General features: G+C 38.6%; 1 protein-coding gene across 1 annotated transcript in view; it reads right to left on the reverse strand.

Annotated features, from left to right (window-relative positions):
* The window catches only part of ZFHX4 (zinc finger homeobox 4), a 149,528-nt gene that overhangs the window by 101,282 nt on the left and 27,426 nt on the right, over positions 1–20,820 (reverse strand). The window contains exon 3 of the mRNA XM_037381333.1: positions 20,252–20,754. Coding sequence (XP_037237230.1) covers positions 20,252–20,754 — 503 coding nt within the window. The remainder of the gene's footprint in view (positions 1–20,251; positions 20,755–20,820) is intronic.

Below are 20,820 nucleotides of genomic sequence, written 5' to 3' on the forward strand. Positions count from 1 at the left end.
CAGCAAAGTTGATGACTGTAGGACAGCTACATGATGCTTTCTTGGCCATTTATACCAACTGTTGAATCCCACCAGTATGATCTCCGTTTATAGCACAGCTAGTATATCCAAACCCCAAGCCTAGCCAGATACTACACCAAACAATTGATTTCATTATCCAGTTCTGATGAAATTGTTGTGAAGATGAAAATCATCTGCATCTTGGAGACAACCCCACCTCGAGTACAGATGATTCTCCCGTAATGGCCTTGGGCATATGTTGATCAAGAAGGGCGACAGACTAGAACTCAGCAATACTCCACATGGGAGCACATGAGTGCACCCACTGGGCTGATGAACAACCACCCTAAACTGCCCCCACTCCCAACTTCTGCAAAAAAAGAATGGAGTCACTCAAGAGTAACTTCATTTATTGCTCTTGTGGTCCTCAGCTATTCATCAATACCACTTTATCATCAAATGTATCAGAAGTATCCAACATCTACAATAATAGGCCTGCCTTTAATAGCATCTAAGGGGTAAAGAAATGCCCTGATACCTGTGTCATCACCTGCAGCTGGCAGCACTGATCCTCCCTGTTGTCTTGCCTTTAAATATAGCAATTCCACATGCATGTGTGTTGAAGGGACAGGAGTTTCACCAGCTGATACCAGTCAGACCTGATTTGACTCTACCTTCTGCCAGGATAGTGAGAGTATGTTGGAGCTCCCAAGTCAAACACTCCACATATTTTCATTGTAATTGACTTTGAATATTCTAAAACATATATATGTGTATTCATTTCAATAATTAATACAATTAGTTATGCACATCAATATTTAATTAACTTTTCCACTAAAGGTTGAACAGTTTAAAGGACAGGTAATAGGAAACAATATTTATTTCATTGGTGGGTTTTAAGATCCTAAAATGAAAGACAGAAAAGATCTGTTCCTCCTTATTGCTAGTACAGAGTTATTCCCTATAGAGATTTGGCCAGATTGAAAATCAGCATTTAAATAGAAGTCACCAATTCAAAAGAGTAGTTCAAATCTTGGGTGATTACAGTACTTTTGCCTGCCAGCTGTCTGGCAGTCCATCAGAAATGGTCTGGTACTCTCACACTAGTTTTTGATTGGGGTATAAGTCATCGAAAGCCACTATTGCCCTTATCAGGCTTGTTACTATCAGCAGAAAAGCCAGGAAGTGATAGCTCAGGTACCAGTACCCCTCCTCTATACCCTAGGACCATGCTTTCATTCAAGCCATTATGCTGGGAGATTCCGCACCGAAGTTCTGTATCACCGGTGCTATTAGTTGTCTACCCTTTCAGTGCAACATTGAGAACTAAAATTCATTAAAATAATTTTCAAAAGTCAATGCACAAATTGAAACTGAACTGTTTAAAGATACTGTTGAACTGCAAAAGACTTCTGAGCATTAGAATCAAAAGAAACTGCTGATTTATACTACAGTGGTTGAATCCAATTTAATGTAAATTTTGCATTTTGATCACAAAGTAAAAGTGGATTCTTTAAAAAGTGTTAATAAGTTTTGATATATATCTAGCATTGTTTATTATAAAATTAATTATTATTTATAGCAGCATAACCCACACAAGCTCCCAAAGGGTTAATGCAACTAGATGAGCTGAAATTCATGAGCATAATCCTAAACAAGTGAGTTGAAGTTCTATCAGGTCTATTTCATAGCATCAGGGATTACTGCTAGCAGTCTAATCCTACTGAGCCTAAGGGAGGTACGTTGTATTGTATTTGAAATCCTGGCCAGGAAAGAACGGAAGGTTAAATGGGTGCCTTGCTCTGTAATCAAATATCACAGGCACTACTTATCTATTCAATGAACAACTAACGTAGAAAATCAATTAGGAAACAAATAGCTTCTTCTTTTGAATTTTTTTTTTTACCTAACAAAAAGGGAGACTGAGGAGTAAATGGTTTTATAATATATCTTTAACAAAACTATATCAGACTATCCACCGTAAAATAATTCTACACGTAGACTGGCAAACATTAACTAGAAGGCACAAAGCACCCGAAAGCAACTGCTGGTGTTTTAACGCTATTTCATTAAGTACAAGGGCTATTTTCAAGGCTAGCACGCATTTGAACACCAGCAACTAAGCATATCCTCAATGTATAAAGCAGCACACAGAAACTACTCAGACAAAAGTATTAAGTGACTGCAGATAATTGGACTGTGCTCAAATGAAATCACAAATACATATCCGGTGGTTTGTAACTGAACATCTTAAATTATGTATCAGTTGTGAAGAGCATTTCTTCAGCTGTGCATCATCTTTTGTTCACTTGGTAAAAATCCCAGGAGTACTGAAAAAGGCTGAAGCTCCTGCTGGTCTTTGTTCCCAGCAGGGAGAAGTCCCTTTTGGTGGTCTTGAGGTTAACACCCTACCCACCCCCCACCTCCAACCCCCACCCCCCATACCTGTCATTCTGAATAGACTTCACAGCCTGTGCACACAGACAAACAGCCTGACCTGGCCAGCTAGCTTGACCCCTGGGCAGGAAGAAGATCACATCTGTTTATTAATATTGGGACATTAAAAAAATGTAATCTTCTAGGCACTTGGAGAAGCAGGCTGGCAATTATACAGTATGCACTGCATGTCAGTCAGGGAACATGTTAGCCTGATATTATGTCCGAGAATGCTAAAACACTCATTTTGCTCTGATGAGGGGTTTCAAATACAGTCTCCCTCTGTATCTCTGAAAGCTGTTAAGAGAAATTAGCCCAAAGCACTTAAATCTTCAGCTTATCTGTTCTTACACTTCCCAGTTTTTAGTCTGTTTTACACAGTTTTATAATGTAAAACATTGGTAGTTAAAAACTGATGTAACTAGAAAAAAAAAGCTGTGATTTTACAGTAGGGGAAGGCACCTGATAAATAGAAAAAACCTCTCGATATTACAGTTGTGCTAAATGTGCCCCCATTACATTCTCTGAATATTTTACCACTTTTTAGTTCTGCATTCTAGACATCTGCATATTAGATGGTTTAAACACACTTAGTTTATATAATTGCCTAAAATATATATAAAACGTTTGTACATGTTTGTGATGTGTATTATATACATATGCACATACACAAAGCTTTATAAAACATAGATTTAACAGTGCCATGTGTGAAATCTTAGTGCCCCTAAAGTCAATGGAAAATTTACCTTTTGCTTGAGTTGGGTCAAATCTTAACCCTTTCTAAACACCACCACCACAAAGTCTCATTGGGATATGTTTGAGAATATCAAACCCCTGGTCTGACGCCTTTATACAGCCTGATAATTATTTCTAATTTCCCCACTGGTTACGCCTGAAACAGAATGAAAGACCCTGGTCTGGAACTCTTATATGCTGTATTTTGATGGCATCCCAGCTTTATTGAGGCTACATAGAAGATTTTGGATTGCCAGTGTGAATGCAGCACAGGTCCAGCATTGTTCACAAAGAATGCTCTGACCACCCAAGGTACACTTCTATACCTGTCATGTGCAAGGTTGAGGAGCATGGTCTTCAGAGAAGTCTCAAGTCAGTCCTAGAAGATGGTGTCAACCTAATCTCTGTGCTTGAAACATGACCTAAAATTGTCTCCAAGGGTAGGTATTATTAATGATCCCAGACAGACAGCTTAAATCAACAGTCAGTTTGGTTTTGCTGCAAACCACCAAGTTTTTTTCCTTGCTTCCTTTCAAATGGAAAAATTTCCCTTCAAATTACATTGGGCCAACACCCAGGATGGGCCTTCTACCAATGATGTGTTAATCTTGTGATCTGTGAGTCTGAAAAAGGAGTTTTATAGCACTGGAGGTGGGAAGTTTCCAGGCTTTCCAGCAGAATGTTAGCACTTGTTTTTAGCTCTGATAGGCCTTGAGATGTCAGACCTTCAAACTGAAACACTATTATGTATGGAAAAGCTATTATAGGAAAAAAGTAAGACATTGCTAAAATATATTGGTCACAAAGCCACAGCGGTGCTTTTTCCCCTTAGTATTAGTGGAGCTTGGCTTGGTGCATACAGCTATATGAAAAAAGAGTATTGATACAGTTAAAGAGTGCTCTACAAATTTCGGACATATTTTTCCTAATGCAAAATATGCAGGAGGTTCAAAATGCATGCTAGTTTCCTGTGGGATGGTCAGCATACCTTTTTCTGTCTTTATTACTTAAAACAACATAGCCAACTCCAGCTCAAGACAATAAAACCTTTATCCCACTCATCCTAAATAATTAGAAATGCATATCTGATAATATACACAAACACTCACACATGTATACACAAGAGAAAGTGGGAAAGATTATTGGCAGAAAAGAGAAAAAATTTAAAGGCATTTGGGGCTTGGCAAGAGCAAAATTGGGCTAAATGCTGCAGAAATGACACTGTTCCAGATGTAGATGGCACTGGGAAAACAGACACATAGAGGTGTTGGTAGAGCAGCAAGAAGAAGAATGTGGTGAGGTGGTAAACCCTGGCTGTCTGTGTGTGGAACTGAGGTTGCAGAGAGTAAACCACGAAGCACAGACGACACTACACACAGTCCTGAGGGAGCTGGCATTTTGGAGTGAAATTCCAAGCTTGAGGCAAGAGAGGAAATGTTTCTGACAGGTTGGGGCCTTTCAGGGTGGAGGCTTTCTGGTTTTAAATAGTAGCTGCTTGGAAAATGCTCACAAATGTGGAATAATTTAGGGGGAGAAACAGGCTATGGATGAGGTGACCTAGTGTGTATGCTCACAAAGTATGTCATGGTTATCAGTACCCAGTAACCTGTTTTGATCTGTAAAAGATATTTAGGAGGTGGATTTCATCCTAACAACACACACTTTATCAAACAGGGGAGCTGTTTCAGTGAGAGGGAAAACACTTCCAAATTCAAATCCTCTCCTCTTTTTCACGCCCTCTTTGCAAAGCAGTCTCTCTGACTCTTCCTTTGTAACTAGCCTTTTCTCTAGAGCACCAGAAACAAATGGAAAAACCCTAGAAATAAACTTCAGGAGAAAACCAGAAACAGTAACCATCAATTTCAGCAAGAAATTACCCAAATAACAGAACATTTTGAACTGGATAATTTCTCACAGCAGTGACAAACCACAGTAGTCAAACCACAGGAGAGCCATGTCCCAGTCAATTGACAGAGTTAAGAAACACTGTCATGTTGGAAAACTCTGGGGCCAACTCCATTCTTGGAGTAACACTACTGAGATCAGCAATACTACAACGGATCTGGCCCATGTTCTTCCCATCTCTTTCCTCTCATCACAATTTTAATATGAAACAAAGAGATTTTTTTACAGCTTCAAACAAGTTCTACAGAGGATAAAAAGCCACACAACCAGTAAAATCCACATATTTTTCCTGTATCTGCAAATGTTTAGACTGTTGTTTAACAATGTGACCTATCTCATACTAAAGAAAACACCTCAGAGAGTCTGCTCGTGTCTTTGACAGCTGAATATCTTATCTTTGTGGCAAATTGAGGAAATAATCCTCACAAAAAGCTAAATACTAGATGAAAAGTTGGGGGATAGGGTGTGTGCATGAAAGCCTGGTATATGTTGTAGCAACTGAAAAGAACAAACAGAGCTTGGAAACAACTGTGGTAGTTCCTCGCACCCAGAGTGCACTGACACAGGCCAGCCATGCTCCCTCCAAGACGATTGCGTAAGAAATGAAACTTACCTGGGTAAGAGATCAAAATACAGAACTGCAGTCAGACCCTACCGTTTGTGACAGTAGCTGCTGCCTTTCTGTCCCAGACAAAAAGGTTCCTGCAGCCACCAGCATCCCCCTAAGCCAGTTCTACCCAGGAGCTCCCCACAGCTCCCTGTGCTGAGGGGATTTCTCTCTCGTCACAGACACGCTCACACACACTCTGGCTACTGCCCTTTCCAGCCCTTCTCCTGACACATCCCCTGCGTGGCGCGCAGTGGGAAGGATAGTGCACACACGGCGGGCGCTCTGCCAGCCGGAGACTCCCTGACGTAAGCACAGTAACCCTGCCCTCCCCCATGGCAGGGAACTTGCATCAAATCTCCAATTTCTTTTGCTCCATTAATGGCAGAAAGGCAGCTGAGGCACGGTTAGAGAGGGTTGGCCTGTGACCGTGTGTTTGCCGTACGTTTCTTTATTTCAAGTTTTCTCCGATGACTAATCCCTCTTTAAGAGTTTCAAATAGAAGTAAACTATTCTGAGATGCAAACTGCTGGAGATAATCATTTAGAAGTATTTCACTTTATGGGGGCGTAGAATATAAAAAAGGAAAAAAGCCAACAGTTACATACTTTAACTTTCCAGAAAGAGGGAGGGGTGAGAATCTAAAGTATTTCAAACCTAATTTTGTGAAAAGATATTCAGTGAGCTACTGCCAAGATAAATAAATGCATATCAATGTGACTCTTTTGCTTTAACTAATTAGCAGTATTACAGGGTTCAGTAGTGACATTTCAGCAGTAATTGATCCTCTGATGGAATTTTTGTGTATTTCAAACTAGCCAATACATCCAGTCAGGAGGGCTGTACAAGAACAGAGGCTGGCAGCCAGCACAGAGGGGTTGGTCACCATCTGAGCGAGACCTTGGACCCTGGGATGCTAAACACATGCAATCAACAGGAGCCACTAGCAGTCAGCGTTTCTGAAAATCAGACACCTAATGCCTCCACTTGTAGCACTTCCTTCACCACTGGCAGGTAGCACAGCTAATTGAAAATCAGGTGGCAATTCCATTAGTGTTTGTATATACTTGCACAGGGAATAGGGAACTTCCTGGCTTGCTCCGAAATTAGTATTTCATTTCAAATTTTGTGCTGACTTGGTGGGGAGGGCATTTGGCATCATATTTTCACGTTACTTCACACTACATACAGGGTAACTTAGTAACTATATATTTCTTTCTCCTCTAAACCCTAATGTGAAAGGTTTTAACGTCAAGCAGCATGAAGGCCAGAACAATCCAAAAGTCAACACAGCCCCCACAATATGAGTTCAGCCGCGACAGACATCCCATCTGTATTTCATGGTGTACCCTAATAACAATCAATAATACATTAAAGTTAGCGCTGAACAGTATAAAAAGAGCACACTACAAAGAGTCCATTTGAGTTATGCCTCAGCCTTGTAGTCCACATTAGAAACAACATCTTCTGTTTTGCACCAGCAAATTAGTATCTGGGGTAAACTTTGCAGGTAGATGGTTAAATAGCTATTTCTGTTCTTCGCGCTTAATAAGTAGGTAACTGCCTATGGGTATTTGCACCCCAAGTCACTATGTATAGCAATAAATGCGGGAAAGCAACAGAAAGCAGCTGTCTGAAGAGACGTGTGACATGGGGGTAAGCTGGGTGCTTCTTTCCCTCACCTTCTTAATATTAGGGGGAAATGAAGTCTTCCATGGGGTAAATCAGAGCTGGAGTTTTTCCCTCTCGTCTGACTAAGTAGGAAGTGACCTAACCACTTAATGCAGGCATCTAACACAGAGACAAAAAAGTTATGGATTAGAAACTGACAGAGACAGAAAAGAAGCTAGAGGAACTAACAGGCCATTTAACAGAACAAAAGTTACCTCTGTGTCTCCTAACATCAAACTAGGATTGACCTTGCAGAGGGTGTAAACAAATTCATGCCAGTCAAGACCAGCCAAAGAACCATCAGGAATGCCAGAGAGTTTAAAGTTAGCTGAGCATGCAGGTGAAATTCATTATTGACAAATGAATCCCAGAAAATGTGTATTAGAAAGATTAATTTGAACCAATCAAACATGTTACCAGTATCTAAGTTAAATGTAACCACTCTAGGACACTTGGGCACCAGTATGAAGGAGGGCGTGGGAAGAGACATGCAATGAAAGGCAACATATTTCCAGCCCTGAATGCAATAGGATTTGTTTAAAGCAGATTATATTTTTGGCTACACCAGGCATGGGACAGTAAGATCATACAGCTCCACTGAGAACAGTGTGTTCAGTTCTGAAATATCTGTATGTCTCAAGAAAAAATTAGCAGGGGTAGAAGGAGTTCAGAGATCAGTGATGGGAGTAGCAGAAACGTGGAAAAACTTCCACTAAAAGAAACACAGAACAGATTGAAATTCTTTGGTGTATGAATAGTGTAAGTAAAAGACAGACATGATAGAAAGATCATAAAATAATCATAAAGTTTGTTATGAAGACATAAAGATTATATAGAAAGTCCGTAAAACAAGTAAGAACATATGATCTTTCTTGTTACCAGATGACTAAACAAACAAAACTTAATAACTTAAATGAATTTTAAAAGAAATTTTTAAAAGCTGAGAAAATATATTTATATGGAGGTTAAATTAACCTGTGGAACTCCTTCCCACTGCATGTGATTGAGCCAAGAGTTCAGTTTATAAATTGATTTGATGTTTATGTACATATAAGACCACCCAAAGACACCTTTTTGGAAAAAAAAAATCATATTTGAATTTGTATTATGTTAATTCATTGTTCTTTAAGTACAGAGGGTATATAAGAAGGAAAGGAATTTTCAAGTATGAGCAACACTGTTCCATACTAGCCCATGAAGATTTTTTTGCTCTGCTCTGAGAAGCAATTGTTGTTAGCCAGTCTAGAGCAAAGAGATTAGATAAGGTGGAATAATGGTATAATTTGCTGTGTTAGGACGATGATTGCATACTTGGCCTATTAATGTGTTGTTGCTTATAAAGCAGCATTCTCTTCTGTTATGGACAGCCACTACAAGAGATGTACTTGACCAACTTTATTTGCAGTGCAGTACTTTTCATTAGGACAGGTTGGAAAGATATGTCATGACTAATTGACTCAGAAACAGCTCCAAAGAAGAAAGAGATGTTCTTTACACCCAGACCAAGTCCTTATAATTTTAGTCCTAAAAATGTTTGTAAGAAAATCATGAGAAGGAAATTACAACAGAAAAGAAAATCCAACCTTTACTACAGCAGACACTAACATATATACCTTTATACAGTAATATAGCAGCTGACAGTAGAAGACTGGGGTATGTATGGACACACATATTTTTAAATTCTGTTTATCTTGAGAAGTGTACATTTTTATAAGCACACAAACCCAGCCTTTTTGCTTCCCTGCAATGCACCCCCTGTGCAAGAAACCCAGCTGTGACTTGCTCCCTAACACTAGTGTTGGATAATATCTGTCTGAGTTCTCATGAGCATGAACAACTTCAGACTCCATCTCTAAGTCATTCCTCCCAGTAACAGACACTTTTCTAAGCACCTGTACAGATAAATATAGGCTGACAGAAAGACAGATAGATATTTCTTCACATATGTGAAGAAATTAAGTGGTATGCTTAATTACATTTCGATAAGGTCCATTTAGACTGCCAAACACAGTGAAGACCAACCTCTCACTCACCTCTGCTCAGTTAGAGACACATTTTCCTTTTTCCCAATGCCATGCTCTGTTTCCTAGTCCAGACAGTATTGAGCTTACCTTCTAAATCTATTAGGACAAACAACTACTAGAAGTAAAAGAGAGACATTTGTTTAGCTCCTGCTGTGAACACGTGAGGCACAAAGCCTTTGTATCTGCAGAGCACAAAAGCTGAGAGAACTGGGATACAGGCTTGAACTCTGTAACATGAGATTTCAGAGTTCTCTTTTTATTGATTACCTGCTCAACTCTCTTCTTTATCATAAAAAAATATTACATACATACAGCTTTTCACAACCAGCATAGCTCTTGTCCTTTGTATACCCCAATGTGCTTTAGGTAAACCTTGTCATCTGATTGATACTTTTGAGGTAGCTAAGGCCACAGAATTTGAGATGTTCAGTGGAGAACTCATGAAAGAAAAGAAACTGGAAGATGTCTGGATCCAGGTCCTACATGTAATATGTTAAGTCATAGATGATCACCCAAACTTATTTTTGTTTTTCAAGCAATGAAAAAAAAAAAAATAAAAACATAAAGACTACGAAGTGTCTAACCGAGAAAGAGTTTGCTCTTTCTCAAAAACACCCATCAGGATTCCTAGTAACTAGTTCCAAATATTTTCATCCTTTGAGTTCTATAAGTCACAGAAATTCAAGTATCATGAAGATACTGGTGAAGCCTGATATGTTACAAGAAATACCAGTGAATATATGAACTGGAAGGCAGAGCACATTGACAGCATAGCCAATTCATCATCGCCTATGAGATTCTTTTAGAATGTCAAAAACTGACAAAGGATATCCACAACTTAGGTATGACACCTATTTCTGAGATGTATCTGCAACAGGGTTAGTCCCAGGAGCCAATACAGTAGTGCTTTCAAATTTGCCCAGTGACTCTAGGTCACAAATTCAGTAAAATTAGTCTTAAACTATTTTTTGTGGCCTCTAATCTTTGTCATCTGAGAGCTGACTTCAGAAGATCCTGTGCTGATATACCCCAGCAGGGTCCTGCCTTCTCCCTGGGTCCAAGATTTTGAGTGTCAGAAGTTCCTGGAGAAATAAGGACATAAGGTTTTTAGAAACACTTGCAGTTTGGCCTTGGTTTTTTCCACCAGCTTCATTCTTACTAATTTCCAGTTATTCATTAGATGCATACATATCTGGAAATGCCAAAAGGGTGTTTCCAAAATAGTAACATCTAGATACTAAAAGCTGCCTCATTTCAGTAGTAAAGCAAGCCTTTTTCCATGGTCTCATCACTCACAGACACGAAGAGCAAGAATACCAAGGTCCTCCTCAGACTTTGTTTCATTGTTCTAGCTGTGAAAATATCAAGATTTGGTCATTCACAAAGTGTTTATTCAATTAGAAAACTTTAGTATTTTTGCCCCAATCTATTTCCCAGACAGCAAGTTTTTGCCTAGATTATGTAGAAAGTAGGAACCTTGTTTCAATGGAATGAAGCTGCATCAGAGGAAGTTCATATCAGACACTGGGAAAAGGTCCTTCACTGAGAGCATGATCAGTCCCTGGGACAGGTTCCCCTGGGAAGTGGTCACAGCACCAAGCCTGTCAGAGTTCAAGGAGAGCTCTTAGTCATGGTTTAGTTTTAGGTAGTTCTACAAGGAGCAGGGAGTTGGACTCAATGACCCTTATGAGTCCCTTCCAATTCTAGATATTCTGATTCTATGATTCTGGGCATAAGAAGAAGTACTCTTCAATTTCTTTTGCCATTAGGACCCAGAGTTTTGAATTTATCATAAGGATAACATCAGTCAAAGCTGGTATGATACTTGAGCCAGTTGCAACTTTTCAGGATTTCCCAAGGAAAACATCTTCCTTCTTAATAAAGAAGTTTGGAGACAACTGACCTCCCCCACTCCCCCAGGCAAGGACTGCAATAGGCCCAACCACAAGTTTAGGATGTCAATGGAAAAATTCCATATTTGTCAAACAACTTTAGAATGAGATGATATAGACCATTGGAAGTGCCTGTTAAAGTTCTGGTAAGAACAGTTTCCACTGTAACACTTTGTTTTAAACAGAGTCATCACAACATGACTGAACTTGAACTGTCTCTGAATTTTGTTTTTCTATAAAATGTTTTTCTATAAAAAGTTTGGGCACAAACTATCCGTGAACAGCAGATTCTGTGCTGCCTTTATTGGTAGAGGTGGCTTTATGGGTTTTCTCTCCAGGAGCAGTGCAATGAAGTGGCGTATGCTCTTCTTTGGGAGAGTTTACAAGGGAGAACAGAGGTTACAAATAAACTTTTCTTTGGGCAGACTCCTGAATACTGTCCTTGTAAGTTAGGTTGTCTGTACACAATGCAGCAATAATATAGTCATGTATTTTAGATACGTGAATCATATTAACAGCATGGTTTGATTAACGCTCTAAGATAAAATTTTAAATGGAAAAAATTTAAATGGAAAAAATGGAAAAAATGTTTATTAGGCAACTTGTGGTCAAATATCCACTCTTGGAATAAGATTAGTATACTACCATTCATGTCTCCCATTAGCAATATGTAGTTTCCTATTTCTGCATATAAGCAAGGAGTATTGCTTATACTCTTCATATATGACAAAACTATTTTTTGGGGGGTTTTGTCACTGCTACTGTAGTAGGATGCCCAAGGCATGGGAATCTGCACACTTCATCATTCAAGGACTACCTTTGTTCAATTTTTGTTTCCTTTAGTGCCCCCTGCCTTTAAAAGCTAAAGATTATATTAATGCCTTCCCTCCCACAGGGAGAGTAGCACACACAGTTTCCCCTGAGGCTATGGTGCACAATGCTCTGTGTATCTGTCTGCTGCAGAACTGCAAGGCTGGCACCTTCTGCTGCAGACCAAGGGGGTCATACCCATGACATCCTCCTTCACTGCTGTCCACAAAGCAAAGGTCTTGTGGTTCTTAGCAAAGCTTCACTTTCTTTATATATCAGCATGAAGATGCATGATCATCATTCTTCACTATCTGCCTGTATTAAGTATGCCGGGCTAACAGAAGGACCACCAGCATAAAAAATATTACAAGCTACCACTAGTAATTTATGTTTTATTAACATAAAAACCCTACTCATATTTCATGTAATTACTATCTATTTCCTGTTGTACTCTATTGTATTTTGCCCACAAACATACACATGGAAGTTTCTCCAATAAAATATGTCTCCTGCATTGTACCCAATTCTTGCTAAAACCAACAGAACTGGTATTTCTCAGCATTTCATGCCAGCCTCTTTACTATCCTCCCTTACAAAATCTAACTGGCACATTGCTTCAGGGGTACCCCAAAGAAAAAAAGAAATTAATTTGTCTGTCTAGCACGATAGACACATATAGAGCCAATACAGTCTCAAAAGCTGCGTATCAAACAGCTCAGAGCTCAGTCCTGTACATATGAGATCTCTAAGGTTTTATTCCCATCAACCCTCCTGTAATTTCCTAATTCTGGCATTTTATCTGGATGGACTGACAAATGCATAGACCAGGGGAAAGTTTCTCCTAAATCACTTAGCAAACGCAATAGCATAGCTGAAGTACAGGTATGCGTGTCAAAATATAACTTTCCTGTCATGTCTCATTCTTTCTTTTTTTTTGTACTTGTTCTTGAATACATGGAAGAGATGTTGGAGAAAAATCCCACCTGGGAGAGTATGGTAAACTCTAATTACAATTTTAGAGAAGACACCTGTAGTGAGTTGCGTAATAGCAGCTAAAATCTCCTAAGGGTAACAAGGAAATCTATGTTGCAAGGCTGGAAGGGAGTGGCTGCTAAATCCATAGCTGCAATCTATTTATGCACATACACACACACACTCACATTGACATAATACTCTTACATACACTATACACTGCATCTCTACTTTGAATCACGGTCAGAAATAATTACATATTTCTCTTAATGTCAGAATGAAAGAACTCCAAGCACAAAAACCAGCTGTTATACAGCCATTTTGTGAGTCAAACATACTGAATAAATGAGGCTGATCCTCTTTACGCTACTTTTGCTCACCTCCTTGCTCACTCTTTCTGCTCTGCAAGAGGAGCTACGAATTCAGGCTCCACTAGTCCATGTCCTGTACATCTGGTACAGGCTCCTTTCAAATAGTGGCCTTGTACATCCTCATCCTCATCCAGGACAGCACACAGACTGGGATCCTGGTCAGCATTTCAATGAAAGGACACGGGGATTCTCTAAACCATGGTTTGAGAGTACCTTTCTGCTTTAGTAATGTACCACAAGCTGAATACAAGGTAAGCTATTTTTTGCAAGGACCATTTTGTAGGACTATCAGAGCCAGACAACATCTGAATATCAAATTAAATATACATGAAATATAATGTGAAAATTATTTCTTTACTATTATATTTTAAATTTAAAATAAAAAACAAATAGGTTTGAAATTACTATTCTGTTAGCACACACCTTGTTTGTTGTTTTTTTTTAAATAAATGTACTTGTCTATAGTGTATAAGTACATACAGTAGGCATATATATTATGTATAACTATGTATAGCTGACTACACAATGTGTTCTTTGAACATTTGTTTCTTTTTATAAGTGTAAAGCACAAGGGCATAATCTGGATTACAGTAACTAAAACCTGCAATAGAAATCAAATTTCATAAAACATTTAGAACCTTAAATGAACATAAACCTGAAAACACTATAAAAATTGAAATACACTTATCATGAGGTTTGTTTAGCATCAAATTAGAATAACTTTTGTTTATCACTTGAAACAGCCTTCTTCACCTAAACAAACAAGAATAAGATTAACCAAAACGTGTTTTGGCTCCTCAGATGTGCAGACATATTCCAATTTCCTTTCCAAAATGATTTTTATGCAAATCAATGCTGCACAATCTCCTGACCTCTTTTACCATCATACTGGGACAATGACAGTTCAATAATTGGACTGGCACATATCTAGGATATTTGACTGTAAATTACAAAGTTAGTGCAGGACAATTGAAATGAAAAGAATGTGATTGTCTGTTAATTCTGGACTGATCAAGTATCAACATTTCATGCCAAAGAAAGTAAAGCAAACAAAGTGATTGGGGCTGTTAGTCCATTCATCCCTGTATGCATATACTTCACATCCCCCACCTCAGTTGTTAATTCCTAACAACGATGCTTTCATCCAGAACAAGGATAATGAGAAAAACCCAAGCAGTGTTCCTTGGGGAACTGTCACACTAAAAGTTACCTAAGGACTAAATCCCACTTGTGCCTCCTGCACATGATAAAGATGAGCAAAGCATTCACTATCCCTGGCTGATTTAAAATCCAAATATGCAAACAGCATTATGGAATCCAGACAGACTATTCTGCTTTGCTGATGGCAGAAGCAGAAAAAAAGCTAGTCTAATTAAGCTTTTGACTTTGAACCAGCAGAGAAGTGGACACCTCACTTGAAAAAAGCGGTGCATAACCCCAACTGAAGAGCAGGTGCTGCATGGTATTTGCATTTCCTGCAGAGGATGCTAGCTAGCAGGACCAAGCAGCTGACCGTGAAAATTCTTGGCCCTAAGTGACCCAAGGACAGACAATAAATCTATCCTATAAAATATAGTAAAAGCCCCATTTGTTCTTCTACCCTTTCAATATGTGATGTTATACATTTGTGATTATCTCATTTTATTGGGCTCTTTAGAAAGCTGTTTATGATCACTTGTGGACAAAACAAAGGCTCATTGTAAACTCTTTTTTAAATAAGTTGGAAGGTCAATATGAAACAAAGGGCACCACTTTCATGACTGCTACGTGCAAGCTATGCTTGTGTGTGTAATATTACAATGCATTTCAGCAAAGGGATAGAGTCCTAGCTAATTACAAAGCTAACATATAATAGTATTGCATTAGCAGCCCAAGAAATTCCTATTGAATTGCATACATCTGAAAATAGAAAGACATGCTTGTGCTGAAACTTAATTATCTTGGCAAAAACTGAGGGCCAGATTCTCAGAAGACATAAACACAAAGCTCTGCTTCACACTCCTGAGGATCTAATTCTTTGTTTATTCAGATAACCTCCACCAGATAAAACTTACCATTTGGATTAACTAATTTGCCTTATTATTTATGGTACCTACAGCTAAAACACAATCACTACTCAGTCTGTGAGTAGGAAAAAGAGTACTGCTGATCTACAAATACAAGGTCTGAAAAAGACAATCAGCATGCCCTACCAGGTTAAAAATGTTAATGCTGTTGCATTCCACCCTAGGCAAAGAAGACAAGCCTTTTTCAAGGACAGCTCTGACTGAAATTCTTTCTTATGGGTTCAAAGTAAAACATTATGGTAAAAAATGAATACAGCTTTGTTTGTTTCTTCAGTCATCGTTAGCAATAGACATAAGGGTATTCTGGTTTTGAGCCCATATGGAAAGATCATCAACACTTTCTGCTTCTGGGTCTTTTGCCAAAATACCATATCCCACATGCCTTTTACCTTAAAACATAAAAGAAAAGGTGTTGTTCTGGTCAAATAAAAGAAATAATTTTTACTAGCATACGTCTAATGTTAAAGCTGCCTAAATCCTGCCAAAGACATTAAAACACCATCTGCAAAACAGATTTTCATTAAATTGATCAGTTTCAAGTTAAGCAGCTAGGCAGATGATGCTTTTGAGCTAACCTTTAACCTTTAACCTTCTTAAACTGAAATCAGGTCACTTCTTTTGGGTAATATCTTTGCCGTTTGAGAACATGAGAGGTAAAGGAGTCTACACAGACTGAACTAACAATCATAGCATTAATAGTGTTATGGATCAATATTTTGTCAATAAAGGGAAAACCAAGGTAGTTTTCACACAGCTGAGTATTAGTCTGCTAACTGCTGCCCGTCACTTTCCCTGAGCTCCTAAACAGTTGCACTGCAGTAAACTGCAGTAAATATCCAATATAAAAGTAATGTTTATTAAAGCTATTACCAGCTAATAGATTAATATTTTTATAGACTAGCTTCAAGTATCTATTTGTGATTAGAAATTGATTGTGTCATTTAGTTACTTGTTTAAAACTTTTCAGCCACTCCAGTTTGCTTTGCAAAAAGGCTACCCTCTATTTCTTTATTTATTAAAAGTAGTTGGAAACTATTTTCTGAGCACAGAACATGATATATGTGGTTCTCCAAATCAAAAGCCATTTGACTAAACTACAAAATGGCTTCCTTAAGAGCAGTTCCAGCTATATGTACTTTATAGCCACAGAGATAGATCACTGCCCTGCCTCAGCTTCCCAAACCTGCAGAAGTTGAACGCTTCCTCCTGCAGAATGGAAATGCACTCTGTTGCTATAGAGGCTTTCTCTGTTTACTTGTGGAGTCGTTGAATGTTTCTTGATGGATGCTGCCAAGTACTTGCAACTATTGCGTGGTTTAATTTGCTAATATTGAGTTCCACAATTCCAAATTCAAGTCTTTGGGAAATACATTTAGGCCAAGCTGAGTTCACTCAGGGTAAGGCCGTCTTTGTTCTGGCTCCTGGCAGCCACATTACTGGGACCATTTGAATATGCACTTCTGTAAAGAGCAAGCAGGCCATTTCTTTTTTAAATTACTTAGAAAACAGCTAAAGGTTTCACTTTGCCACATTTAGAATCTAACTCTAAAAGTGACATTTCAGTGCTGCCTAAAATTATACAGCTTCAGAGGAGACACTCTGATGTTCATGGTCTATTTAAAAGCTATGCTTATGAAAAGACATCCCTTTATTCCATCAATAGTTAAGCACAGGAAGAGAAATCAAGCTGTTACGGCAACATTTATAAAAAGAAAATTCACAAAACAATAACATTTAAATAAATATAAATGACTAAAGAAAAAACTTTGAGGTACTTGACAAAGCAAAGGAACAAAGTCACAGATTCTTTTTCTGTGCTTTCAGATGGTTTTAGTATTAAAGTTTTTATTGCCAAACCATATTCACAGCACCTTAATTTTAAAAGAGTTGGAGGAGCTGCTTGAATATAAACACAATTCATGAATATTCGATATCACTCCCAAGGCATATATCTATTATTCATACAAATTAATGTTCTTTTTTCCTTAGGTTCTCTAAAAGTTTATCTGATGTATCAAGAGAAAAAAAGTTTACAACTCTCTTGGTGTCAACAACTTCACCAAGACCTGACAAAACTATCAAGTCTGCTAGCAGATAACTTCTCACACTTTCAAAATCTCATTTATTTCCACCTTGAGGCCTGAATGTACACCCACAATTAAAAGTAAAGTTTTCTGGGTGACATACAGAGGCATTGCAGTCAGTTATAAAGTACACACATCTCTTTGGGACACATTGTAGTACTGCCAGCCCCAAATCAATAATAATAATAATAATAATAATAAATGATGATGATAATAATAATAATAATAACAACAACAACACCCACGTGATATTTTATATAAGTTTTCCTCTCCTTCAAATTAGCCTTAAAATGAGATAAAAACAATGGGAGCACATGCATATGCTACTTGCTTTCTGAAAGTTGTTAATCCTAGCAGGGTTCTTAAGCTTCACTTAAGAAGTCATGAGGGACAGAAACTTTTAAAAGCTGAGATTCTTACTAGCAATCCGAGGGACAAGTCTTTAAAAATATATGTATCAGGAGGCTTGCAACCCTATGTTTACCAGCAGTACACTTTCAATTGTCCTTCTGTTGGACATGAAGCTTAGAGGGTGTCTAAGAGCTTATGCATTCCCTCCCAACTGGAGTGTCTTTCACCCTGATTCAGACTGAACTTCAGATATTAGCAATGGTCATTGGCCATGTATGATAGCTGCACCACAGAGGCAATACTGAATTGTTTGATCTAACAAGCCAAGATCTGGCAAAGAAGCAGGTTCAGCGGCAGGACATTGTTAGTGACAAGGGCTAAGAGCTGAGACTCTCTGCCTTAGTACACTAAAATGTTTTGTAGGACACGCTGCAAACCCAGACATATTAGAGCAAGTTTACTTTAGGAATTGGACTGAGTAAGGGAAGAGACAGTACTGGTTTAGGTAGATAGTTTGTACCTTGCAACTCCATAGCTATGCCTACAGCTTTATTTAAAAAAATAAGCAGCTGGCATCTTATCTGAAGCCTTGGCAGTGAAGCCACCTGAGAAAAGCCCTCTGCCTTCCCGTCTCCCATTTTGTCATTCTTACCTGTGACATGGTTTGCAGCAGCATCTCTGAATGGTGGCATTATAAAAGAGACCATTGAAATCATCCAGATTAACACTCAAAAAAAGAGGTAGGGACCAACTATGTTTAACTTAGATCATTTTAAAAAACTGACTTAGAGTGTGGCTCCACTATCAGTGTAACTGGAGGGAGCAAGGAACCGCTTCACGGATGATAGAGCAGGACGTTATGAAGGCAGCTCTGCTGCTAAGGCAGGCTAACTGAGTCACTAGGCTCAGCTTTTTTGGCACTTTTCAAAACAGGACTTTTGATCTTTAAAAAATGACACAAAGAAGCACAAAATCCCAACCCCCTAGAGTTAAGGAAAAATGCAACTTAAATAAAATACATGATTAAATTAGCAGAGCAGCCAGCACTGTTGGACAATATAATAGACCTGTTCTTGTGTTACTGCCATTTTTGTCCATAGCAGATCCACCAAGGTTACAACTATCAGGTTATAAAATGAAAATCCATGTTACGGCCTGTGCACCATGTAAGCTCAGAACAACCACTTGAACATGGTTGAACACCAGCGAAATATTTTTTCTTGTTTAAACTAGAGGTCTGCTGAGGCTTTTCTGTATTTGTTCTGTGTGTACACATTTTCAACATGATTAGAGAACCAGCATAGTTGCTGTAATCAGCAGATGACTCCTGATAGTTTAGTTATCACAGATTTCTAGTATAAATCAATAGATAACACTTGCAAAATGGATTTTCTAATCATATTTAGAGCTTGTTACAGTGACTAATGGTTTGCAATATTTCCTGAATTTTTATATCCCCTAGACAAAAGAATTTTTAATAAGTTACAAAGTTATTCATCTTGGAAATGAATGTGTTATATTTTTTACATGAACCAAGACAATCAAGCCAATCCAGTAAACACACTGCAGAAAAAAAAAAAATCACCCCATAATTAGGGTTTGGGAAAAGTCATGACAAGTTGTGTAATAAATGGTATTCATCACTCCCACATATTCATTATATCCACATAGTTTTTTCCAGTAAAGATAAAAATATTGTTGCCATTCTACTAACATATTTATCTACACCACACCCTTTCATGTTTGTGAAAAATCATTACTGGCTTGGAAAAGAAGGGCAAACAAAAGCATGACAGTGCTTACTTTTGAATATCCTTGGTAATAATGTGGCATATTGCATGTGCTTACTGAAAAAAAAAACCCAATGTAAAATAACTTGGCTGTGATAGAGTATGGTTGCAAACAGATACATATGCCAGAAAGTGATCTCCTTCCCTATGCATGATATGGAAAAGTCATCATTTTCCATAATCCCTGTCAATCTCCTGATCAAAATGTAATAGACAAAGTCTGAAAAGGTTATAAGAGATATAAAACCCCTCTAGTCATTTATTATGAGAGACCTCATTTATTACGTGAGACCTGTTTTTAAAAAAACTTACGTTTCCTGTGTTCACAGAAAGTGCATCCTAAACAGGCCCTCAGGTGAATCAACAGGACTCATGGGGAACACGCCGCCCTGACTAGCCTGCATAGCTCTTGTTCAGTTATACACATGTTCAATAAACATTTATTCTGCTGATTAATCAAAGCCTTGTTCAATTAGCACTAAATGGTTAATTCCCTAGTCTACTTGGTGCGGACTGGAATTGCTGTCGCTGGCTTACCTTGTACAGTTTCAGGGCTGCCTCGTGCCTGTGATTGGTAGTATGTAAGCGCAACTTATCCACGCTGTTGGTGTAGTAGTCACAGGCGTTACATTTTAGGTGAACTGGGTTGCCAATGGCAATACACTTCAGCCTCCACTCGTTAGTTTTTCCCCCTTCTTTAATGTGAGCCACCAGTTGATATTTCTGCATGTGTTTGTCAGTCTTGCAGTGGAGCTGGAAGTTTGCTTTGAGCTGAGTGTTGTAGTTACAGAGCTTGCACTGGTAGATGTCTCCAATTACAGCCCTCCACTCCTCTTCGGGGAGTGAGCGTTCGCTGCTCACATGCACACTTAGGGCCTCCAGGCTGTCAGAGGTGAATTTGTTGCAAACAGCACACTGGAATAGCTTCAGCGCTGGGTCACTGATATAAGGTGACAGCTCTCCTGCAGTAAGGAGGGACAGGTCATCACCCATTAGCTGACCACTGGCAAGTCGGATTTCAGGCGGCAGCTCATTATTTACTACAGGAAAAAAAAAATTAAAAGGGAAAGTAGAGACCAGCAAGCATAGCACACACAAAGGAATCT

This window comes from Falco rusticolus, chromosome 3 (genome assembly GCF_015220075.1).
Source record: "Falco rusticolus isolate bFalRus1 chromosome 3, bFalRus1.pri, whole genome shotgun sequence".
In the NCBI taxonomy this organism is placed as follows: Eukaryota; Metazoa; Chordata; class Aves; order Falconiformes; family Falconidae; genus Falco; species Falco rusticolus.